Raw genomic sequence first — 22,703 nt, forward strand, 5'->3', positions numbered from 1 at the left:
GGAAGTCAAGAAAATACACATTCCCTTTCCTGTATTAATTTTTTGCTTTGTTGTGGGTTCTTTTAGCATCTGAAATGTATCACAAGTCCATAATTTAAACATACTATTTGCTGCTGACTGTCAGAGAATAACAAATAAATAAATTATGACATCTTTTGAAATTTAAATAGATGCTACTACCCCACCATAATTTGGGAATCTAGTTTAAAGATATAATCTTCAAAATTTCTATTTTAACCTGACAGACACGTTCTCACACAACAATTAACTAATCACGTAACTTCCACAGCTGCCAAGATCTCCTCTGATATTAGCAGGCCTTAGCAGCTTGACATGGAAGCTCTATACATGTCCTTCCCTGGGACATTTTTTTTCACTTCAGAAAGCCCTCCCATCTGTTTTCACTGAAAAATAAAAACTTCACAATTTTTTTGAGAAAGGAAAACTTTGCCTTGTTTTAAATCAAGTTGTGTTTCAAAGGGATGCTCCAAGAGTTTCTAGTCTTGTAACATTCACAGGGCGGCTGATTTGCATCTCATCTCTCACTGCTTCCATGGAAAGTCAGGCAGCTTGGAGTCTTCAAGAGCGGAACAGGCTGAGTATTTCTTGTTTTCAGCAGCCCATCCAATTAAACACTATATGTCTGTATTTTTCCACTGACTTTTTTTTTTTTTTTTTTTTTTAAACAGAAAATAGGGCAATTACCTGTATGCAGTATGCAATTACCAAAAAAAAAAATCTTGACCAGGAATAGTAATTATTTTTGTATCACAATTATGATCATGCTTCTAAACATTTTTGTAAACTGAAATATTCTCAAACGAAAGATATTCCAGTCTAGCAAAGCGCTTCAGACTCTTTGAAAAGGATATTTTAAAAATACCAATCATTGTATGCCTCTTCTCAACTTCCACATTCATAGTCATATTTTAGGAGGAAATTAGTATCATAAATGAAGATAGTACTTTGCTACCTGCACCATGTATGGAGTAATTTCTATTAATTATGATGTAACTTTTCTACCCCTTCTTGAAATGAGTGTCACAGTGAGGACAAGAGCCTTTTTTTCCCCCTGAAGTATAATAATGTTCAGTTCTCCATCATTATTCAGAAGTTTTTCATACTGTTTTCAAAACACATCTCATTGTTCAGTATTTTTTTGTCCACAGCCTTCTTAATCAAGGAATTCTTATTCATTACATCCAAGTTCATTTTTTACAACATACATTTTTAGAAACCACCCTGAACCCTCAGAGTAGGCAGCAAAAATGACTTCTCAATCTCTGATAAAAGCATAGAACATACTACACTGGGAACCAATTCTTGCAGATCCATGCTGCCTGAAAATTAGCATACTACTAACTACTATATTTTAACATGCATTATTTAGCCAGTTACAAACTATTTCATATGCTAAACTGATGCATCATGCTAAATTTTCTTTTAAAAGTCAAAGAGAATATAGCACCGAATTAGGTTCATAGATAAGGATCAAACAAACATCTCTGCAAGCATATTGATTTCTTAGCTCTAGAACTTCCTGCACCTGCAAATCAAATAAATATGTTCGACTAAACCATATCTTCTAGGAAGTAAATTTTCAGAACTGAGATTTGTTCAACTGTTACCTTCTTTCACTTGATCATGTTTTACTCGTCAGGTTAAGGATCATTGTAGTACCAGCTTTCAGTTCCTCACATGATACCCATAGTCTGATAAACTCACTCCTTAGCTATTCTCCAATCATGTGCTTTTCCTAGTCATTGAATCCTTCTCGTGGCTCTTTTCCTTACAGAGCAAATCACAGAACCACACGTAGCATTCAAAGACCAGACACACTCTGAACACGGAGCTGCCTTTCTCATTAGCTTGCTGTTTATGCATTAAAACCTTTTTAAACACATCTCAGCACTGGAAACTCAGACACAACTGATTAATCACCTCTACCCTTTTTCTCTACAGCCCCTCTTTCCCCAGAAGGCCATCCTTATCCTGCAAGTACACATCCATCTTTCTAAGGCATAATCTTCTATTTTAGCTCCACCAACAGAACTCTTAGTTTGTATTGATGAGCAGGAAAGACTCCACTACTGGAATAAGTAGTAAAGTAGGATGTTTATTCCAGCGCTGGGACGCACGGGGGATCGCTCCTCCAAAGCCATGGTGCCCACAGCTGCACTCAGCCTGGTATTTATCGGGTTACAAGTTCCATATTCACTGGGTTTCCCAATACACCTGTACATATTCATCACCTGGCCCTGCCCAGCCTCGCTTGTATTACAGTGAGCCCAAAAGTCATTGACATCCGCGTTGCGCTTGCGCAGTGTTGTCTGGTGGTCGTGGGCAGGGGTCTCCGAGATGAAATAAGAGTCTTCCTCAGATGAAGTAAAGGGTCTTCCTCATCCTGAACTTTTCACCTTTCCTCCCTGCGCATGCTCTTTATGCCCCTGGGCTAAGTCCAAACTTCAAGACTTTAGGTTAAAAATAGGATCTTTGGTCAAGATTCCTTCCCTTTATCAATAGTCTCCTATCTTCTCATCCTGCTTTGGTAGGCACAATAAGTGTTGGGCAAGCGGTATGCATTGCTTCTAACAAACCAATTCCTAGTAAATCATTTAATCTCTGCTTCCCCATCCCCCTGATTCAGTATTGCTGACCAAGAGAATCATTTTACCCTGTCCTCATAACCGGACTTTTTCAAAAATTGCAGAATTTTCCAATAGATTTCACAGATTATTCTGAATTGGAAGGGACCCACAAAGATCACAGACTCCCAATTCTTAAGTGAACTGAGGATCAACGCCATGACCTTGGTGTTATGAGCACCATGCTCTGACCAACTGAGCATAATGGGAAATAATAAAACAAAGTAAACATTAGTTTAATAATTCTCTGATCAAAATAAAATTGAAACTTACCTATCAACTATAGTTAATGCAAGGATTTGCTGACTTCCTATCATTACAAGCCTTTATTTAAAATGTCATGCTGTATTAGACATTTACTATGCCACTTTTAAATAGAAATAGGAAATAAAATAAAATTAGTCCAATAAGTTATTTTCCGTAACTCTCAATATCCACCACTAATCATTACACCTTTGTATGCCTTAACATCTTTCTTTCTTCTGTCAAACACGTCCTAATTGCATAACATTAACTACTTGTCAGTCTCTTACAACTTCATGAGTTTTAAAGACTTACTAAAATGTAATACTGACAAAGCATGGAAATATGAGGTATTCATCATCAGGAAATGTCAATACTTCTGGCTGCAGCTGCTGATAACAACCATTTTACTTAAGAACTTTGATCCATTTCATGATAATCGCCATCTTCATAAGCTACTACCTCATGTGATTTCTTCCCTGTTATCTGATGAATGTCTCCATGTTTTCTACACCAACAATCATCAATTTTAACATTTTAATCTTGTACACCATTCACCAATCTCAACACCACTTCTGTTGAGCCTCAAACATGAAGAATGAAGTTCTCTGCGCATTGATTTTGCCTTGTGTGCTTTCTACACCATTTGCTTAGTCCTAAAAGGCCATTAATATCTATTAGTATCAATTTGTTCTTTATATTCTATCTCCTCTGAATACAAACTGGCTTTTTAACACAGCAAGACTTCTGCTTTGGTGCACTTTACAGATAGCACAAACTGTTTCAGAACAATTTTTTATAAACTCTTTCTCCCAGTAGATTCAGCTACTAAGTCAAACTTTAAACACAGCATCATGAAGATTTAACATAAGTACTTGAGGGACTTAGTATCTCAATGAGAATAATTTCAAGTTACTCTTCCACTTTGAAACTCAGAATTCTCTTGCGTCATCAGTGCAGCAATGAGCTTAACAGTACAATGATCTTGCACGGCAGAACGTGTGTAACATTGACAAAGGTTTCAGCACCGCTTGAATCAGATGGAAAAGGAGAACAAAATACATGGAACTAATCTGAAGCATTTAGCCAACTTGTATATAAAGCTGAAATTTGACTGCACAAGACATAAGATCAACTCAAAGGCACCTGTGCCAACAACATTAATGGTTTCTCAGAATTTGAAATACTGCTTTATTAAAGTACAATACTGGGTTTGGCCGAGTCCTTTATTCCAAGAAGTGTCTAGTGTTACCAACCACAGCACACTGAAGACTGGCTAAGGGAAGAATATATATGATGATACACAGAGGCAGAGATAAAAATGTAGGAAGACAAATTCTAATTTTGCCCCAGTCAGGGCAAAGGAATTCCAGAAGATGGACACAACAAGGGTGCTGAAACAATGGGCTAACCATTTCAAAGCCCAATTGGTAATTTAATCTTTTCCAGTCATCTTAAAGAAAAAAAAATTCATAAGCTTTTTTTTAGGGCTTACAGTACACATCAGGGCACAAAATCAATTTTACAAAAATTAAAATATTGAAGCAAATAATCCCCTGAAGTCCTTAGCTATTGAAGCTGATACTACACAATTTGTTGTATGCTTGAAATCAAGAGCAGAAAACTGGGAAGGCAGGTAAGTGCCTGAAGCACTGCAATAATTCCAGCAGCAAGTATCCATGCTTAACTTGGAAGACAACTGCAGGAGAACTTCATCTACCATGAAACAGAAATTTCAGTTAACTTCTGATACTTGATTGCTTTCCATTTTACATTGCTACATTATTCCAGAAAAGTCAGAAGGTACCGTATGTCACAGAAAACATTCTTTTCCCTACTGCCATGGGACACAAGCTCTCAATGCTTTACAAGACTAGATTAGAAATCTTTAAATATTATTCCCTAGAAAGATGCTGAGAATGAACTTAATCTGGAGAATACAGCACGTGTGACCTGGAAAGTTAAGACTGCTCTATAAAATTGTTTAGTTCAGACGAAATGCGCACACACACCCTACTAAAAGATTTGGATACTGAAATCACTCCAAAGACCAGCACTATTTGGGGTGAACCATTATCAGCTTTATATAAAAACTCCTGCAATAACTGACTGACACCATTTTAGACAATAAACTTACACTGCTTGTGAGTTCTCAACAAAAAGCAAAGTATGGTTCGTAAATGAGCTGATATCTAAAGAAGCTGGGGGGGAGGGTTTTTAAAGAGGGACAGATGTACTAGCAAAATGTGAATTTACTACCAAAAAAAATCCATATCACCCTACCAATATAAATTTTACTTAATTTTTTTAGAATTTATCTTATTCCTTTGAATACAATGTTAAAGTAATGTATACAATGTTTCCTATCATGTTATAAACACATTTCAGAAAGAATAATTAAGGGCATAAAGATTGAATGCTTAAGTGATAAAACCTTGAACACATCAGATCAGTTGCATGGCAACTGAAATACAACCTCAGTGGATGTGCTGTAACAGCTTCTAATTACTTATCCTTAGACTATACCTATATTCATGGTGCATCTCTGTTCTTATTAAGCAGGAAAAGAGAAGGCCTGTGGACAGGATAAGTTTGGCAATGACAAATATTTTTACAAAATGAGCTGAATATACTTATTCCGAATAAAACCTTTTGGGAAGATTTAATTGTATATAAATAGCACATGATGAATCTGTATTACTTTTTAAAATAAGCTTCCCTTCACATTTCATCTCATTTGAACATTAACTATGAACACAATTATCATACATCTGTGAAGTCATGTTTTTCATAATTTTTATGGATCTCAACAAGTGCTTTTAAGAAAACTGAAAGAGAATGATAGCTTCAGATAGCTGCTGTTAGGAAGGCCATTAAAAAAAAAAAGATGAGATTCTTGCAAAAGTGCTTCAAAAGCTTTGCTTAGTATGGTCTGGCTCATTCCTGATTCTGCTTCTTTGAAGCATCAAGGCAATTCCAAGAGGCAATAAAAACTTTTTGGCTTGAGTACCCCGTGTTTTCACTCACTACAATTACATGCACAAAATCTTATCTGGGGGCTCGGGTCAAATAATTTAGATTCATTTGTTGGATCTTGTTACTGGACAATGTGGGCACATTGCAAAGAGAAACATTAACATATTACACCAGAGAGAATACATGTTTCTGGTAACAGTGATAATACTTGTCTGACCTTCCTCACTCCAACAGAGCTGTAAATTTGAATTATTGGGTTGCTAAACCCAAAAAATACTTACGATGAAGTGGGAAAAGCAGCACTAAAACCATAAGAAACAGGGGAGATGAGGGAGAAGAGTACATTACACCAATATGCTCTGATTCAAGCAGAAGTTTCTGGATAAATTTAGAGCTCATGCTCAAAGACGAAGACATCACATTTGGTTTTGAATCTCTGGGTTTTCTTGGTTTTGCTGGGGTGATTCTGTTTACAAATTTTGTTTCCTTGTTTATTTATATTCATGTTCTTTGGCATCCTCAGAAAATACCACTGTTTTAGAGGACAGGTCTAATGCTGCCTACCAAGAATCTAGGTATACTTAATAGATGTGAAATTACAGGCTGAATATCATGACAAAAGTAATCAAAACCTACATGGTAGTTCCATCCATGTATTTATTTACAAAGAGTTTAACATTATCACTGGCATTCTCTAGATGGAAGAGTGAGATGTAACAGAGGACAAAGAAAGCAAGAATGGACCTGTACAGGGAAAGGCCTGTTCAAGGAGCTGACAAGAGCAGAATATTCTAAGACAAATATAAGAGGGGAAACGTAGGTCATTCACTTCAAACCAAGACCTTGTACCTCTATCTCTTACCCCAACTACATTACATAATCCACTTCAAAGGGATTATAAAGGAATAAGATACTATAATATATATATCATACTATAATAATCAGAACACTGATGTAAATCTGTTAGATGGTCTCTGCTCATAACAGGTAAGGGGTGAACATGTTCTTAAAACTGCATTTTAAACAAGATAAATAGTGAACCATGAAGTTTTGTCATATACCATTTCTCTTCATTGATTTTAATATAGGAAAAGTATTTTTAACATAGTTGCTACTGCTTTTGCCATTATTACCCATAGTAAAAACAATCATTTGCCTGTTATCTAACTGCTTTAAAACAATGTGGCTTTGACATCAAGTTTTTAAGAACCAGCCTTGTTCTGAAAGAAATACAGGGTTTTTTTCCTTGAACTAGGTATTTTTTTAAGTATCTCTTCTTATAGAGTGAAAGTATACAATACAAAAAACATAAAACCCTCCCCACAAGCAAGTATTCAAGCTCCATTTCTCTTTTCCCCCAAAATAGAAAAATTAAGCAAAAAAACAAACAAACAAAAAAACAACCAACCAACCAAAAAAAAAAAAAAACAAAAACAAAAAACCCCACTATAGCAACAAAAAGGACAACACTTCAAAGTTTCAAAAGTGAGATAATTCATTATTTTTTTTATCACAAAAGCTTTGAAAGAAACTTCAGGGCAACAAAGACTTCGGCAGATAAGAGTATTCTGCCAGGCCATTCCACACACAGGTTTCTAGTAAACAGAAAGCCTCTCACAGCCCCAGATGTGCATAACATTTAGAACAGAGGAAGAACAAACCAGCCAATTTCAATTGCTAAACAGCACACAAGAATATGAAAATGTCATCCAGCTACACAGGAGTCCAGATTCAGAATATAATTTTACATGTTTAAACTGGTCATTCTCCACATAGACATTTTGATTTTTAGTTAAGCTAAATTGGGTAAGTGTAATTGAGAGACGCATTCAGCAAAGCTGACATACCTGGGTACCAATTTTGTTTTCTCTGTGTAACAGCACACACAGACAATGAAGTCCATATAACTATGAATTTTTTTTTTTTTGCTAAACCTGTCACACGTAATTTTCAAAGAACCTATTTTTATGCAACTTTTCCCCCTACAACTTCAAAACCTTCATTTATATAGCCTAGAGCCAATCTATTACAGCCACCTACACCACAGTGGCACCTATACATGGAACAAAACTTACTTTTCCAACAGTCATTTTTCCCCCAGTGTAATTTTCATGATATTTCAAATGATACTATGTTCTTGAGAAGCATACTCAGATTTACAGGTAAAATAATAAAAACATATTTTGAGGTAAGAAAACAAATCCAGTAAATGCCTACCTGAACCCACTGGAGATGAACCAACACTAAGACTTTGTAAACTTCCATTCCTGAGCAAAGTTGGAGATTTTTGAAGACCAGAGCTTGTCACACTCCCTGCAGCAGATGCCACAGATGAAGTTGGGGAAGCAGAAGAAACTGAAAGATGGGAAATACTTTCTTGACTCTTATTTCCTTTAGGTCTACCAGGCCCATGTTTACTTTGCTTATTTCCTTTCCGTTTCTTCTCTGTTACAGTTTCTTCTTCTATTCCAGAAGTCTGAGCCCGTTTGTACGCTGTAGAAGTAAGGCTTGAATTACTTATGTCTCCAGGTGAGCTGTCAAAGTTTTTAGACTGGGAAACAGCTGCTGATGATGAAGGGAGACCAATTAAGGAAGTGAAACAATTGACTCCCCCCTCTTGGCTCCCAGCCTCTGCTTTATGTACATCTTTGGTTGAGGAAGCCTGCTGAGAATGCGTGAAACTGTCACTTCGCAGATCTGTGTCTGTGAAACTCAAAAAATCTTGGGGAGACTGAACTGAACTTCCAGAAGATGACTTTATGCTCCCAGGAGTGCCCAAAAAGCTTCCTACAATAAAGAAAGAAGAAGTATAATTATGTTTTTCTGTGTGGTTGATGAAAACTGATGGGAAGTATTAATATCTTAGAATAAAAAACTTTAATGTGGAAGGACTTTAAGAAAAGCCTTACCAAGAACTAAAGAATTTATTTTTTAAATAACTCATTGGTTCTCCTGCTGATCTTTACTCTGCTGAATATGATTCTCAGATTCCTGTCTGACATTCAGATTTGAATCTGGGGCACAAACAAGGTGAAAATGAGTAATAGAAGAGTAACAACTTTGCTGCTTAGGCAACTTCGACATCCATCCTGTTTTGAAGCCATAACAAACACTTGGTGCAAGTTGGAGCAGGTTTTTTTGAACATACACATATATTAAAAGAAGACTGATAGAAATGTGCTATGATCACATCTACACTATGCCTACAATCTTCCTTACCATTCTACCTAAAATCAGGGGTCTGACAAAGGTCAAGGGAACAACAATTGGGCTTAATTTTCCCTGGCTGAGGAGGAGCTCCAGAGAAGACATGTTTTTTTAAAAGTACAAGAGAGAATGTGAAAAACGGTGTATAAAATTGGCATTTTAAGACTTCTTTAGCACTGTCACAGAACCATAAAGATCTTCTGTGTAACAGAATTACATTCCTTCTTCAGTATTTGGAATGCAATCGTTTCATCACTGTATTAGTGCATTCAAGGCAGAAAATTAAGCACTCTCGGGAAATACAAACATTTACTTGCACTGAAATTCACTAAGTTTATACAGGTGCATCTATGTGGGTACTGTTTCACAGAATTCAGGCTGATGACAACATCAAGAAAATACTCCTAAATATGACATCAGGTATAAAAAACCCATGTCCTTTAAAAAACAGTGTTTTATCATATCCACTAAACATTGTTAAGAATTCCATTTAAAATACAATTTACATAAATACAGCTATTTAAAAAAAAACCATAAAAATATCATTGGTTTGTATTTTAAATAAGTTGTATCAACTTCACTTAATGCAGCCTAAAAGAAAATACATGCACATAGAAAAGATCTATTTTGCCATCTGCAATAAGATTTTTCCTTAAATGAAGAATTCCAGAAGGCTATTTTCAAAGTTTTGAGAATTTAAACAAAAAAAATACTTCCTCTTTTTTCAAGTAAAAGGACCTGAAATATTGGAAGAGTTCTAGATAAATTTACAAGCGTTCATTGCATAAATAAACTCAAAGGAAAATCAACATCACAAAGTATAAAGAACAGTCAGCTACTAGGCACCACAGTGAAAATTACTGAAAATTACTTTACAGAAGGCCTGGTTTGTTGTGTTTCAAAATAATGTTTTGTTAATTAAGGAATTTTTTTTTAACTTTTAATTTTTTTAATCTTTTTTTTTCAATTCTGACAAAGATGCCATTGTAAAATTTGCTTTTTAGAAGTGCCCGAAGTCCATGTAGTGGGTTTTAGCAAGTTCAAAAAGTAAAACATTTTGTATTACCTAAGATAAATAAACCTTACATACTCACCTTCTGCTTATATATTTTGGTGATAAAAGAACTAAGTAAAAAGGTCTTTTACTCTGAAGGAAATGGTATACTTTAAATATCTGCATCTTGAAAAATTGTTGAAGGGCCATTGCATCCTATCCTTTAGAGCACTGACTAAAAAACATAGTATTACTCCCTTAAAGAGCTAAGACCTCTAGACTCAAATTCACATTAAAGTTTACTCCAAAATAACTTTCTGGCACATAAAGACACTTCTGTTAGCAGCTGAAGAGAATACTTCAACAGTCTGAACAAAAGCATCAGTTTTGCCCTTTAAAAATGCACAACCTTCCTTTTTATGTTATAGCAACAAACATTTTTACCCTGAAAAAAGTTAGGTTTTTCCCAAAAGTGAAACAACATTCTCAGTATTGAGGATAACGGATTAACTACTTTTCAAGTTCTGCATACATAAAATTTCTAATTCATGTCAAAGCAGAAGTTATGTTACAGCATAACAATCAGTACCTTGCTGAAAAGGGCTAGCTGCAGTCACAGTCGTTCCTGGATTTCTTCCAGCACCAGGCTTTCTTCCCCTCTGACCTGAGCTGTGACCTGCAGATTTCTTCCCTTTGCTCTCTGACCCTCTAGCCTCTGAAGAATCTTTTCCACTTGAAACATGTGTAGGAACTTCCTGGAAATTTGCATTTGTAAATCGAGCTGAGGTATCTTCCAACCGCTTCAAGGAGCCTGACATGGAGTTGTTGCTAGTGCTTGTGTATGTCTGGCATTTTGAAAGAGAGAAGAAATTAAACAAACAAGTCACACAAAAAACTGTAACAACTGTTTAAAAGATCTCATTCTTTCAAACAAACACAGAAGTGTTCAAATACTAATGTAACTAGAAACAGCAGGAATTACAGAAGCTGAACTGTGAAGATTCTCAGCAAACAACTGAAAAAGAAATCATTTTGTGGAAAAAAATGCATAGTGGCTCTGGTTGAAATTTTTACTTCACTGAGCTAAATGGAAAAATCTAATGGCTACAGTCTTTATAGTCTATTTAAATATGATATTGTTACTTTATGCTTAAAATTAAAAATTAGAAACTAAGCTTTTAATGCTTTTCTGAACATACAATTTTTATGCCTTTTTTTGTTAAACTGGAAGTGTTGTTCCATCAGCAGTGGAACTGCTGAAGACTTCAAAACCTAAGAACTTGGATTTTTAAGACTTTGTAGTTTCAAAACCAAACCAAAATCAACTCCCTGGCACACGAACCATCCCACATTCATCAAATTCCTTAAGAACCACCAAGTAAAGAAGACACATGAGAGAGCTGACCGAGACACACTTAATTCAAACCCCTCTCTCTGACAGGTAGAAAAACACTCTTGAGCTCCCAATGCAAATTTCTTCCTCAACCCCTACCCACCCCAAAGAATTCTGGCCCTTCTCCTACGCTCTCCACATGGCTTTCAAAAATTTCATCTTCAGGTCCATTATTCGTCTGTTAAATTTTGCCAGAATTGTCCCTATTGGTGAACAATAGTCAAAAGAGGTTTCACAGAAAGTAATTAAGTGGGCAGGGAAACTGCATGCAGAACATTAGGAAACCATACAAGGGAATATTATTGTTCTCATGACTGAAAAAAATGTGGAGTTGTGATAACAGAATTTTAATAACGTAAGAAAGAAAATTAAAACAAAATCAGGAAAAAGAAGAAAACATTCTACTGATATTTATACTCCATTTATTTAGTAAAACAGCTGTTTAAAGCGCCTTAAAAAAATATGGATCAAACCTAGAAGCTATTCATCTGTTCATAACGAGCTTGTCTGTTTTTCAGCTCTTTACAGACTAGAATTTAAAATAGTATCTAGTTATCTCCATTTAAGACCACACAAACAAATGCCTCTTAAAACTGAGCATATACACAAGTTTTCCCGGCCCCAAGTGGGATGCTTGCTGAATTTAGGCCTACAACAGAATGTTTTCTTCATCTTTACATAAAGCTTTGTATACCAGCTATACAAAGTTTTCCATATTTTACTAAAATAGCTAAGGCATTTACATAAACCTTACTTTTCAGTTGCAAATGACAGAAAACAACTAAATATACAAGCTTTGAGGAAAGCAAGTATTTCAATCTACTTGCATACCAAGGCCAGGCAATGACAAGTAGGCATTAATTTGCAAATGCTGTGCTGTGATGTGGCTTGACTGCAAGCCTGAATCCCACTCCTGGCAGATTTTGAAGAATATGCATGCACAACACAGTTCTGCTTTGGAAAATTTTGCTCAAACAGGTATTTGCGTTTCAGAAGGTGCTATAAGGTGTACTGAAATCTACATTCTTAGTCAGAGAATCATGAACACCAACATGATGAAATATACCCTAAGCACAGAGAGCTACTGTCATTTTTATGGTCTCCATCTATCACTCTGTGCACCCTGAAGAGTTACACCATCCATCTGCAGCTACTCTTAAACCTTCTGAGGATTTATGGTAAATGTGCAATAATCACTCTTAACATACGTAGTACATTCCAAGGTTTGAGTGGCCTTTAGCCCTATGTAGATGTATAAGGAAGTGGCCTTGCACAGAGAAGGGAAGGACCATAGCAAGTAATTCTCCCCCAAAAACCAGATGGTAAGAGCAGAGTCCAAGCAAAAACCAACCAACCCAAAAAACCCCCAAAACAAACACTGGGTTTGCATGGCCAGGTTTTGGTAGTGGAGGGGCTACTAGGGGGGATTTCTTTGAGAAGCTGCCAGAGGCTTCCTCCATGTCTGGCAGAGCCAATTCCAGCCAGCTCCAGGACTGACCCAATGCTGGCCAGGGCTGAGCCCATCAGTAGTGGTGGTACACCTCCGTGACAACATATTGAAGAAAGAAAAACGAAAAAGGATTATTGGGCAGATGTAACTGCAGCCAGAGAAGAGCAGAGTGAGAACATGTGAGAGAATCAACTCTGCAGACAACAAGGTCAGTGAAGAAAGAGAGGGAGGAGGTGCTCCAGGCACCAGAGCTGAGATTCTCCTGCAGCCCATGGTGAAGACCATGGTGAAGCAGCTGTGCCCCTGCAGCCCATGGAGATCCATGGGGATGCAGAGATCCACCTGCAGCTCATGGAGGAAACCCACGCCAGAGCAGGTGGATGCCTAAGAGGAGGCTGTGACCCCATGGAGGTCTATGATGGAGCAGGCTCCTGGCAGGACCTGGAGACCTGTGGAGAGAGAAGCCCATGCTGGAGCAGGTTTCCTGGTAGGACTTGTAACCCTGTGGGGGATCCACACTGGAGGCGGGCTGTGCCTGAAGGACTGCACCCTGTGGAAAAGTGATCCACGTTGCAGCAGTTTGTGGAGCATGGGATGGACTCACGCTGGAAAAGTTCATGGAGGATTGTCTCCCATGGGAGGAATGCTGGAGCGGGGGAAGGACTCTTCTCCTTAAGCAGCTGCAGGAACAACCAGTGATGAACTGCTCATAACCCTCACTCCTCAGCTCCCTGCACTGCTTGTGGGAGCCAAAATTCAAAACCTGAGACAGAACTTTTTCACAAGGAGTAAATACGGGGCTGATGGCTCTTTCCAACTAAGAAAGCGGGCAGAAGAAGAGGCAGCAAGAGAATTCAAATTCCTAAGTTACTGTAGTTCTTCTCAAAACATTTTCTATGTCCCAAAAGTGAAAAAATGTAGTGCTACTACATTAATCAAACAGTAGTCAGGCATCTCTTATTTCCAACTTTTTCAAACTTAACTGATTCAGACTGAACAGCATTTGCTGAGACATTACACGGATGCACAAAAGTGCCTCTCAAAATAGCAGGGACCAAAACATTAGTAAAATTTCTTGGAATTAAATTCTGCAGAACAAACAGGCAATTCAAGTACACTAACAGAAGATAAATCCACAGTTTATCACACAGCCTTTCACAATTCTATCTTAAGAAACCATTCATCCAGAAAAAAACATGCTTTAAGACATCAACTGCACAAATGGTCATTACCACCGGATTTACAAAGGATTTAACATATTTAAAAAGGAAAATCAAATTTCATTTCAAATTTCTGTTCCCCCCACAAGAACATCGTGGTGGCAGAAGTGATTATATATCATGATAAAGTCATGTGCTCAGTACGAAAGATTGCTGTGAAACAGACATCAGGTCCAAATCAATTCTAGCAACTCTATGTAAAAGGACACATAAAAGTAATACATTAATGCAGTCTTCTGAACCAAATACTCATCTTAGAAAAAAATAAAGCTTGTTTCATTACTAAAATTTCAAAGTTTTGAGGAACACATTACGAGTTGATAACCTAGAAAAGCAAATGCATGTAAATGGAGTTAAAAGGACTTAAGGAAAAAAATTAATGGAAGAACTAGCCACAAAAAGAAAAATCACTTCCATATATCCAGTCGATGCTGTTTTAAAAAAATATAATCACACTTAGTAATCTCATTTAAAAAACTGAACACAAATTTTCCTGATGATTTGAAGCACTATTTAAAAAAGGGCAATAAATGAAGCAAACAGGTTAGGTAAAGAAAATCCACATGCAAAAGATTAAATAAAAAACTAAAAGGGCATGATGATACTCAAATTCAATAATTAATATTCTGTTTCAGTCTAATTCAGTTATAATTTAAATTCTAGAATTAGAGATTTTCTGTTCACTTTAGTGTTTGCTCTAGCTCATCCCTGTGACTATCCATAGAAGTAAACTTTGTAATTAGGAAAAGGATAGGGAGGACAAAGCAATTCGAAATAAGCTTAGCACAAAAACAGAATCCAGCTGTGTCTTTGGGATTAAAAGCTTGTTCTAATAGGCAGGACACAAAAGATAATCAATATTTCCATAGATTTTCTTTAACTTTTACAAAAATATACAGTAATATCCCTTTTTGCAAAACCTTTTGATGATTAGATAATCAAAGTACAAGATGGATGTAATTTAAGAAAGATAAGATCATACATAGTGTAAAACCTAAACAAAGGCTGTAAAGTTTAAAGATGCTCCCACGCAAGAAGCCTCTAACAGGCAATGAATTTTAGAAGTTGTCTCCAACTCAAGAGGAGTAGGTTGAGGGCAAATTAATAAAATTAAATAAATCATGTGGACCAGTCAATACTACTCAAAGTGTTCTACAACCTAATTTCAATAGAAACTGTCACACTCACTGCTTGCAATCTCTAATTGCTCTTAAATCAAAACAGCAAAGTGGTAAATTGACTCTACCTTTTCTTCTTTTTTTTTTAATAGTTATTGAGAGTTTCAGAAAACTACTAAGTCTCACTTGACACAACCGCATCAAATAGAATACAGTAGAACCAGAAATGAGACTCTTAACAGAAGTGTGAGTTCCAAATAATGGGATGTTAGCAGGTATGCATTCTCAAGTTACTAATCTTACTACTAAGAATAAAGAAATATGCAAAGCATACTAAAAATCTAACTTTCTTGGAGATTATTCTTGAAATTGATACCACTAGTTGAGATAATACTTCCAGAGACCAGAGAAAGTCGGTATTTCAATCGCTTCACCCCATCCTGACAAGGTCTTGGTGTACCATATGCAAACACACATTTGTTGAATATAACACCTCAGCAACCAAACCACACACAGTTAACACAAGCCTCAACACCTTTGCTAAAACATGGTGACCTATGTACTGAGCACAAATGAATTCAAACCTTGATTGTCCAACTCTGATGTCAAACATCCCCACATGAATGGGACATATCTTTTCCAACTCTGAAATCATAAAACCCATTTCTCAGTAGTATTGCCCCTTATTCAGTAATGCCAACATTGGTGTAATTTTATTGGTGGATAGCGAAAGTGATTCTTGCTGAGTACAATGAGAACTGTCATTATTTAACCCTGTATGTTGCCCCTGGAATTAGTTATTTTCTAGCACATCAACAGGAAGGAAAAATCACAGAACCCAACAGAACAATCTGCTAATAAGGCATATTATAAGTATATGAAGCATAAGCTGTAATTTCATAACTACCAGTTTTAACTTAGAGGTTCCGTGTCAGCTCAGCATACACAGGTGAATTTTTAAGGATAGACTTTCTAAAACTTCTCCAATTATTAAATATACCTCAATTAAATAAAATTCACTTGAGTATCACTGGCACCTGACTCACAATTTAAATACAAAACTCTAAGCCTTTCTCCATAGGTTAAACCTCAAAGTATTTTAGGATTTTACATTATAGGAAAAAATACCAAGAGTGCTTGATAATTATGAAATTTATGCCATTATAAAGCTCCTGTATATATAGTGGAATGATTACATCATGAAATTTCAACTTACAACTGAAGTGGAAGAGGAGAAAAAACACATTGACTTACTTTTTCTGTAGTTACAGTAAGAGATGGAACCAAAGATGGTGAGGACTCTGACTGCTTCTTATATTTTTGCTTGTGTTTATCTTTCTCTTTATATTTCTAGAAGTTGTAAAAGACAATAAAAACTGAGTTCCGCTTCACCTTTAGCATAACCCATTCTATATTGCATCAAGTGTTATCAAAATATAAGAGAGATGGCAATAATGTCCTGTGCTATTTGAAAAACACATTGATGTTTTGAATGTTTCATAATATAATTATATAAAGGCAAATCAAGTATATTTGTTTTCAAAGTGAAAAACTGAACACAAAAAACAAAGAAAAACAAAGCACAAACTGAAATTCTTCAATTATAACCAGCATTTATGAATGCACTGTTGTTAGTATAACCCATCTTTACAATAATCACTTAGTCAACAAAAGAAACTGGATTAAAAACAGAGACATGGTTTCTGTTTCAGAGATCTTAATTCATTTTTCAGCAACGATTTCTATCTTCCTGCATCTCTGCACCAGCACAGTATTTTTTGTTGGGATACTAATGTAAATTAATGCAAGGTTTTAGCTTTAGCTCCCCTACTGACATCTCCATGCATAAGAATGTGAAATCTGATTTAGATTTCATTTCCCAAAAAGGGGCATACATTTTAGAGAATAAGTATTTTCCATGGTAAACTGAATAAAATATCAAAAGCTATACAAATCAAATGTGTTTCCTAAAAGAGCTGAGAATTTAGTCACGGGTTTTTTTAATTTTTATTTTTTAAACATGAAGCATTGGCAGTGTGAACAAAATTGTGCAAACAGAGAGAAAACAACTTCTTATCCCAGAGTCTTTATAGTATAACAGAAGTCTTTCATACTGGTAGAAATCAATTTTTGGAGGAATACAGAATCAGTATTTGTTTGAATCATTTAGACAAATACTTTACAAAAACAGCCAGTCTGACAAAACTAACAATTAAACTTAGAATACAGGAGTTCAGTATTTTTTCCAGTCTAATCATAAACAAGTAATTTTTTCATTTGCAATATAATATGGCTTACTTAGTGTCAGAAGATGCAAAGAAACTGCAGCTGTGAGAGAAAGTTACTTACAAGCTACTGGCACTCAATTATTTTATTTCTTTAACTATGTATTTGTGGAATTTTTGTGAACTAACACAAAATTCTGCAGAACAGCACAATGTATGGCTATTTGTTCAGACTGAGTGTGTCTACAGAGAGCTAGTAAAAAATGTGCATACATATGGGTTGACACAAGGGGTATAAAAAACCCGTTGAGCAGCTTGAAAAGATGTGTAAGTCTGACTATCCACATGAAAACTCGGTAATTGTTTGGAATCTTAAAATCCACCCATGCTGATCTTTCTCTATTTAAATGATTGTCCAGACTTTCAAGAACATCATTTGTTCAACAGTGATTGCACAACTGCTCTCACCAAGCACCAGGATGAGATGCAATACGTGCATACTCTATTCAGGTATGACCAAGTATCACCTTTCTATTTCTGTCACAACAGAAGAAATATCAGAAACTTGTTTCATGGAATCAGCCTGAGAGAGTAAGAGAATGGGTTCTAAAATTCTCTAATAAAGTAGAATCTGTAAACTGACATCCTAGATGCAAAGCTGAAAGCAAAACACATTTATCACTGCCTTTATGAACTGTAAATACCAGGTGACTGACTTAGAGATCACCTTGTCTCTAACCAGCCCAAATCCATGTAACTGAACTTATAAACCAATTTTGCCAGGAAAGAAATACAGTTTAACTAAAAAAGTTCACAAATCAAGTAAAAAACCTATCATCACCAAAATATCCTGTAAAACTACACTTGCTAGAATACAATATAGAACGTTCTTTTAATTCTTGTACACTTCTTAAAACTCAAAGACAGGCACAACAGAACACTTTAAAAAGCTGATGGGGATTTTTAGGTTTGGGGTTTTTACACACTCAGGTGAACTTGGAGTTTTCCACTCCGCCACATGGATAGAAATACGGAGTTTTTCCTTTCATAATGTACAGGGGTCATAATTACAATGACATACACCATAAGGTAGGTTTTAAATTTTTAAAATCTAATATAGGTTAAAGGCACTTTAGATTAGGATGTTGGTTTTGGTTTCTTTTGTGTTTTTCGGGGGGGGGGAGATTGTTTATTTATCTCTTTTTAGACCTGCAAAACACATTTGAAAGAAAGGAGGAAGTATTCAAATGCACTGCACAGTCTTTTCAATAACATCTTAAATGTAACAGTCCCTAAAGTGCTACCCATACTAACAGAAAAGCAAGCAGGGATCAAGAAAAGACAGAAGCATCTACACCAAGGCTGCCATGTTATCCCTCAAATCTGTTGATACAAAAGACTTTCACCAGTGCTAAGCTACCAAAGTTACTACATCATGAGTGTATGTGTTTAGAAAAACTTGAGTAACAATTTTACTGAACCCCAGACAAGCTTCAAGAAGGAAGCTATGAAATGGCTAACCACTGCCTGAGTTTCTTTAGCTTTCATCACTGTACTGGGAAATTCAAATAATCCTAAATAATTTTTTTATTCATCATTTTGGAGCCAAGGGGCAATGACTTTAATACACTTTAAGATGAAACTTCACAACAGTATCAGTAAACAATAATGAAACTTTTAAATGAACATGTTTTAAGGTATTTTCTGTTGACTTTTTGTGTTCTTTTACTTCCAGTGTTAATTTCATCTACAAGGCAAAGAAACATAAAATTCTGATCAGAGGAAGACTTAGGAGGACTTCAAATTACGTTTTGTAACATACTGAAATAAATGGTAGTCCCAACACATAAGGAGGTGTCAGGAAGGACAATGGACACATGGACAGCAGGAAGGAAGGGGGCATCAACGAGTACACATTCGGAAAGAATAAGCTTGACTTCTGTAAAGTGATCAGCAACCACATCAAAGTCCTCTCCCAGATCCAAACCATCAAGACAAAGTTTGCCAGGACAGCTCATCAAGGTTACAGCTTTCCACTCAAAGCCACTGCAGTAGTAACTCATCCAAAGGGCTTCTGCATACAAATATCTCATTAACAAGACATCTGCTGTCCTTAACCGTACATTCCCTCCTCCTTTAGGTTATACCTCCTCTCACCTTTTTTCCTTCTTTTTTTTTTTTCAGTTTTCTTTTTTCTTCCCAAGTAAAGAAGTGCTACTTCTGAATGTGAATTCAAATGTATACAACATCAAAGAACTGGAGAACACTGCAGGAAAACCTCTGAAAGAAATACTCAGCTTTTACACTGATAAGAATAAAAATTTCAACAACAAGCTGCTGAGCCAAAGAGACGTAGCTCCCACAAAATGACTTCTTGCAGTTGCACCCTCTTCTACCACAAAGATGCATAAAAAGTGTAAGAAGAGTTCTAAAATATCCACTTTCTAATCCAGAAAAGGATTAACAGAAGGATTAATAGAATTTCCACAATATTTAACAAATACAAAAGTTTTCAGTCAAGTTTGTCTCAAGGGCCACACAAACTAGCCATCTTCCCTACTGCCAGAAAAACAAGGAATGGGTTAGCTCCTCATGGACAATTCTGCATGTTTCACTTTCGTAAAATCTCTATTGAGCCACAGCTCTAAAAAAACTCCAAAAAACTTAGCAACAGTTCACCAAGATAAACATTCATCCATAAAATGACATGGGAACCCCCCCCCATTCTGGGAAGGTAATGATATCAAATGTCTGACCTTTTACAAGCTTTACTGTAAGGAAAATAAAGGACAGAAACGATTCTTAACAAGGACTGAAAATAATATTGCCAGTAAGTGAAAGCCAAGGGAGCATTAAGGACAGGCAGAACACACATATCCCCATTTATACACTTAGGAATGAGTTCAGATGTTCCAAACTCCTGTGCAGAGCAGATAAATGCAGTCTGTACATTCAGTAAAACCAAGATTTAGCAGAAGACACAATTCCAAGGAAGAATACATTAAAAAAATACAAGGCCAACTATAAAATTGACAAAGGGAACTTTAATCTTGGTTCACAAGTAAGATAGTTGAGCAGAGAAGATTCAGGCAGCTCCTGAAATCTTTCTTACTGTAAGAAAAATAAGGTATGATTGCCATGCAGCCATTGGGTAAGCACTTGTAACAATATTCATCCTGAACAACTTGAAGAGCCGTGATTTATGGTGCAGCTAAATACCAATACAAAATGCCTCGGGTTTGTACATCATGATTAATCAGAAAGCTTTATTTCTCACCAAGAATCTTATTTTTTGTTTCTCATCTAAAAAGTTATGTAATCCCATCTTAACTCCAACAGCTACATGCTGCTGGATTGCTGGAATTCTATAGCACCTCCGGCACTCTGCTTTCTTGTAGAGCAGGGGGATGAAGAAGGGGAAGGAAGTACATTTTGATTGCTTCTATTTCTCCCACAAAGATTCAATCTACAAAATTATTACATAATATGACTTCACAAATACACTTTGGTTCCAATTCTTCATTTTTTTAGCTCATTTACTTGTTTCATCACTCTAAAGATCAACACTTGCTCACTCATTTTCTTTAACATACTTTCAGAGAAACAACTGAAAAAGACCAACATCTCATCAAAATATCAAATTAAGGATATATGTGTAACTACATTTTAGCTCTGATCTGTTACCAACAGAAGAGATGTTACAAAATATATATTTTCAAACTTTGGACTTCAATGTTTGGAAAAAATGAATACAAGTGAACAATAGTTCACTTCTAGTAAACTATAATTTCTTCTAGTACAGAAGAAATTAATGAGTTCAGCTTTTCTTTTAAATGGCATTAATAATTCATAACATTTCCATATGGAAGCATCATTTAACTTGTTTAAGGTATTTACACCTATTTGCAATTCATTTTTGTCTCAGGTATGCACAGCCTTCTTGAAAGGGGTTTCTACAGGACTTTATTTCATTAAAATACATTCTGAAGTTCAGCATTTCAGTTCACTACAAAGGAAGAAAAAGGTTTTCTGACCCCACTCACCTTTCTTAGAGTGCTTAGCTTGTCAGACCTTCTGTCTGCCCACTCAAACTGCTGAGCAGCAGCAACAAAAAAACAAGTAGAGTTTTCAGTTGTTTTAGTGAGCTACATTAGTTCTGTGAAGGAACATGAAAGACGGACAGTAACGGGCACAAGAGAAAGATGCAGAACAGAGAAGCAAGAGCTCATCAAGACTAACTTCTGTTTTGGAAGAATTAAAACACATGCACATTATCAGCAACTACCTGTGCTTAGTCCTTCAAGACAAAACTGCTCAGGCTGACCTAGAATTATTGCATTTTTATGCCTTCACTATTACAAAAATCCTTATCCTCCACTACCTTTGGTTGTCCCAAGTTTTTAAACCTCAACAACACATTTAAATCTATTTTCCTTATTGGCTACTGTAAGCAAAATCATCTGAATGCCTAAATCCCTCATTTTTCAGCTGCTGTTTGACTCCCTCAAATAATTCCAATGTATCAAAATGTTCTATTAGCACAGAGTACTCATATTGGTTCTTTTGTCATTTATAGATTTTCTGCAATCTCTTTGTATCAGCAAAGACTGTAAATCCTGAGCTGTCACATCACAACTAACATTAGCTCTTGCTAATCCCCAATACCAGATCTGCTTGGCCTCTTATTTGGGACTAATAGCTATTAGCAATATAACCATAATAATTGTAGAATGAAAGATGACCACAGTTCACAAGTTTCAAACTCAAATCCTAATTTATCTTATTTTTGTAAGAACAGCCCTTGCTCAGGCATTCATCTAGCTAGCATTTTAAACGGTATAACCCACAGCAGAAAAATTCAATGCAGCAGCACTGTTGCTGCAGTCACAGTAATAAAACAATACGGACCAGAGATAGTTTATAGGCAGAGGCAGGACACTACTGCCAGCATTACTCAAACACATACAGCTCTAAGCATAAAACTCGTCCTTAAGAACCAGTCCTTGATTCAATTATTTAAATACCCAAAAGTCTCACTTAAATACAGAAATAATGGTCATAATTTTAACTGTCAAAGGTAAAAAGACTCAAGAATCAATTATAAAAATGCCATCCAAAGATTCTGTGAGGTGCAAGACCACCAACTCTTATCCAGAATGAGCTACTCCTTTGATATTTAACACTAAAATACTATGCTTCTATTATTTTCACAGTTTAGTATTAATTGTTAGT

The 22,703-nt window shown here is 36.0% G+C and overlaps 1 protein-coding gene across 7 annotated transcripts in view; it reads right to left on the bottom strand.

Annotated features, from left to right (window-relative positions):
- Positions 1 to 22,703, bottom strand: part of MLLT10 (MLLT10 histone lysine methyltransferase DOT1L cofactor) — a 127,792-nt gene that overhangs the window by 53,147 nt on the left and 51,942 nt on the right. For 4 of the 7 annotated variants that reach the window (XM_069006662.1, XM_069006664.1, XM_069006661.1 and 1 more), the window contains 3 exons: positions 16,501 to 16,596; positions 10,655 to 10,910; positions 8,082 to 8,651 (listed from right to left, as the gene is read on the bottom strand). In XM_069006662.1, coding sequence (XP_068862763.1) covers positions 8,082 to 8,651; positions 10,655 to 10,910; positions 16,501 to 16,596 — 922 coding nt within the window. The remainder of the gene's footprint in view (positions 1 to 8,081; positions 8,652 to 10,654; positions 10,911 to 16,500; positions 16,597 to 22,703) is intronic. The other 3 variants (XM_069006667.1, XM_069006665.1, XM_069006663.1) reach the window with 1 other exon arrangement.

This window comes from Aphelocoma coerulescens, chromosome 2 (genome assembly GCF_041296385.1).
Source record: "Aphelocoma coerulescens isolate FSJ_1873_10779 chromosome 2, UR_Acoe_1.0, whole genome shotgun sequence".
NCBI classification, from domain to species: domain Eukaryota; kingdom Metazoa; phylum Chordata; class Aves; order Passeriformes; family Corvidae; genus Aphelocoma; species Aphelocoma coerulescens.